The following is a 3,739-nucleotide window of genomic DNA, read 5'->3' as shown; positions in this document are numbered from 1 at the left end:
TTTTTTTTTTTTTTTTTTTTTTTTTTGGTACTGGGAATTGAACTCAGGGGGCATTCAACCTTTGAGCCACATCCCCAGCCCTATTTTGTATTTTTTATTTAGAGACAGGGTCTGAGTTGCTTACTGTTGAAGCTAGCTTTGAACTCGTGATCCTCCTGTCTCATCATCCGGAGCTGCTGGGATTAAAAGCATGCTCCACCATGCCTGTCTATTTTTGTTTTAATGGGGGAAATTTTTAATAGATATTTTACCAAAGAATGAGTACAAACAACCAATAAGCACATTCAAAGATCCTTAATCCAATTAGTTTGTTTCTTAAAGTAGTAAACACAATTTACCATTTGACCCTTCTATTCAATTTTTCAGACTCTATCCAAGAAAAATAAAAATATTTACCTATATATACAAAGACATTTACCAGATTATATGCATAATTTTATTCATAATAATCAAAACTGGAAACAATTCAAATATTCATCAACTGGTGGGTGAATACATGAAAGTGGTCTAATTATAGTATGGAATGCTATTTAGCAATGAAAAGGAGTGAATTATTGATATATGCTGCAACATGCATAAGCTTTAAAAACATTATAGTAAGTGAAGGAAGGCAGATACAAAAGCCTACACATCATACAATTCCACTAATATGAAATATCTAGAAAAGTCAAATAATTATAGACAGAAAGCAGATCAAGGATTTCCTAGGTTTGGGATTTTGAATGAAGGAAATGTAGTAAAATCTTGAGAATGTGAGGAAAAGAATATAATGGACATTATATTCTGAATATAAATCCCTTGCTGTATATATGATTGCTAATGTTTTTTCTCATACATTGCTGGTGGGATTGCAAATTGTGCAACCATTCTGGAAAGTAGTATGAATGAAGATTCCTCAGAAAACCCAGAATGGAACCATCATTTGACCCAGTTATCCCACTTGTTGGTATATACCCAAAGGACTTAAAATCAGCATACTATAGGGACATGGCCACATCAATTTTTATAGAAACTCAATTCACAATAGCAAAGCTATGCAGCCAACCTAGGTGCCCTTGAGCAGATGAGTGGATAAAGAAAATGTGGTATATATACACATGGAATATTATTCAGCCAGAAAGAAGAAAGAAATATGGCATCTTCCAGTAAATGAATGGAACTGGATACTATCATGACAAATGAAATAAGTCTGTCCCAAAACACCAAAGGCTGAATATTCTCTCTGATATGTGGATCCTAAAATACAATGAGAGTCGGTGTGTGTGGGGAGGATTAGAAGTTCATTGGGTTACACAAAGGTGAATAAAAGGAAGGAAGGGGGATAGTAATAGGAAAAACAGTAGAGTGAATCGGATAACTTTCCTTTGTTCATATATGAATACATGACAAGTATAACTCCACATCATGTACAACTGCAAGAATAGGATCCTAATTAGAATAAGTTATATTCAGTGTATGTGTAATATGTCAAAATACAATATACTATAATGTGTATCTAAAAAGAACACATTAAAAAAAAGAGAGAAAGAAGGCCAGGTGTGATGGCATAGGCCTGTAATCCCAGTAACTTGGGAGACAGACAGGAGGATCTCGAGTTCAAAGCCAGCCTCGGCAAAAGCAAGGCCTTAAGCAACTCAGTGAGACCCTGTGTCTAAGTAAAATACAAAATAGGGCTGAGGATATGGCTCAGTGGCCGAGTGCCCCTGAGTTCAATCCCTAGTACCTCCCCCAAAAGAAAGGAAAAAAAAAAAACCCTCATATCCTTAACCATTCTTGTTACTTGATTCACAGAGTATTTTATTTAAGCTTGGGCAGGGAGATGGGGCAAGACTAAGCTTTAAAGCCCAATCTCCATTGTATCTTCAGGATATTTTTAGCCACCTCATATTACTTACTCTCCAGGTACTGGTTTTTTGAACTCTGTTTGTATTGCCATGAGGCCTAGAACAATGTCTAATAAAATTAAAAAGAGGTAATGGTTGAGAATTGAGTAACACAATTAAATCCATAATGAGTAAAATATTAGACCAGATTTAGTAACATGTTAAGTTTTCATTTCAGATAATTCTACCTACTGGAATATGAGGTCTTGGATAGAAAGGAGCTGGGAACCCTTGGGAAGAACTAACTGAGGGAGTCCATCACTCATCCCTGACCAGCAGTAATGGACCACGCCAGGGTGTGGTCTGTGGCTACCAAACTTCAGGCTCAAACTCCAGCTCTCCCACGGGCTCCTGTGGCCTTGGTTATGTTACAGGATCTCTCTCTGGTTCAATCTCTAATGCTACATAACGGGGACCATCAACTATATCAACCTCACAGTGTAAAGATGAAGGAACTTCTGTGTGTGGTGCTGGCTGGAGGTGGATATTTTCCCCTAACTATTGTTTGTTACTCATATTTGCTCAGGAAATAGCCACAGGAGGGGGCTCCGCTCACCTGTGGGAGGTCAGCACCACAGCACAGCCTTCCTGTGCCTCTTTCATTATTGTTTGCCACAGGTATCTTTTAGAGCAAGGATCCATTCCAGAGCTGGGCTCATCCTAGAGGAAAGAAAACACACAATGATATTAATTTGATGAATACACGTATGAACATACACTACACATGAGGCCAGATGCTGGTTATGAGGAAAGAAATCCCTTCTCTGATGGTCGCAGGTACCTCTCCATCAGCTTGTCTGCATTCTGCTCAACAAAGCCAAGATAATGGGGAAAGGAGTGGAGTGCACTCATGCAGGATGCTACTTAAGAGGCCCACTTCTTTCTCATCTCCCCTAAATGACTGAGATATTGGAAGAGACTGGAAGTAGGGAAGAGAGGCCATGGGCCATTGTAACCACTCTGGGAATTCCACCAGAAAGCCTGCTGCTATGCCACTTGGAAGGTCTCTCTCTAGAGTCCTTCACACCAGTACACAAGTACACAAGCACTCTGAATGCCTCACTTTGCCTTTCTTAGTGGCCCCTTGAAAGGACCCCCAATAGGGCAGGTATAATAGGCATGTCACATAAGCAACCAGCACAGTTTTTTAAAGAGTTAGGAGAAAGCACACAAGCTCAAGCATTTCAGGGCATTGCCCTAGAGGGCAAATGGGAAGCTCTCAGGAGCTGGCATGAGATTCCACTGTGGGAGGGACAAAGGCATATAATCCTAAGAATTCCCCTCCCCCATCATGAGTGATCAAGAAGTGTGCAGTGTGCACACCTATAGAAACGGTCTAAGAGAGCCTCAGAATGCACCCCCTGACTGACGGGGGAAAGTGTTTCTCTCCCAAAGAGAGCCATTAAAGACTGTGAAAACAGAAGAAATGCAAGACTTTAAGCAACACAGAGGAAGAGGTGGAGGAGGAGGAAGAGGAGGATGACCAAGAGGACACAGAGGGGGAGGAGGAGAAAGAATCACGACACCACTGAAGAACATGATGTTTCTGTGTTCTTATGATGGATTCCAATAGCTGATTTCATTGAACTGCAGATCTAAGAATCTCCAGACACAAAACTGAAAATAATCACCTTGAAGAAATTCAGTGAGTTAAAAAGGGAATATAGTTATTAACTTTTGTGCTATGGGTGTCCTATTGAGGAATTTGGAGCCCGACCCCACAGACTGTAGATCGTAGCCAACTTTTTCTTCTATCAGACGGCGCGTCTCTGATTTGATATCAAGCTCCTTGATCCATTTTGAATTCACTTTTGTGCATGGCGAGAGAAAGGGATTCAGTTTCATTTTGTTGCATA

At 40.0% G+C, this 3,739-nt stretch overlaps 1 protein-coding gene across 1 annotated transcript in view; it reads right to left on the bottom strand.

The window, feature by feature from the left end:
- Abca13 (ATP binding cassette subfamily A member 13) overlaps positions 1-3,739 on the bottom strand; it is a 423,614-nt gene that overhangs the window by 38,257 nt on the left and 381,618 nt on the right. The window contains exon 58 of the mRNA XM_048786593.1: positions 2,440-2,543. Within this exon, the coding sequence (XP_048642550.1) occupies positions 2,440-2,543 (104 nt within the window). The remainder of the gene's footprint in view (positions 1-2,439; positions 2,544-3,739) is intronic.

This window comes from Marmota marmota, unplaced genomic scaffold (genome assembly GCF_001458135.2).
Source record: "Marmota marmota marmota unplaced genomic scaffold, marMar, whole genome shotgun sequence".
In the NCBI taxonomy this organism is placed as follows: domain Eukaryota; kingdom Metazoa; phylum Chordata; class Mammalia; order Rodentia; family Sciuridae; genus Marmota; species Marmota marmota.
This window is presented reverse-complemented; position numbering and strand designations above follow the sequence as displayed.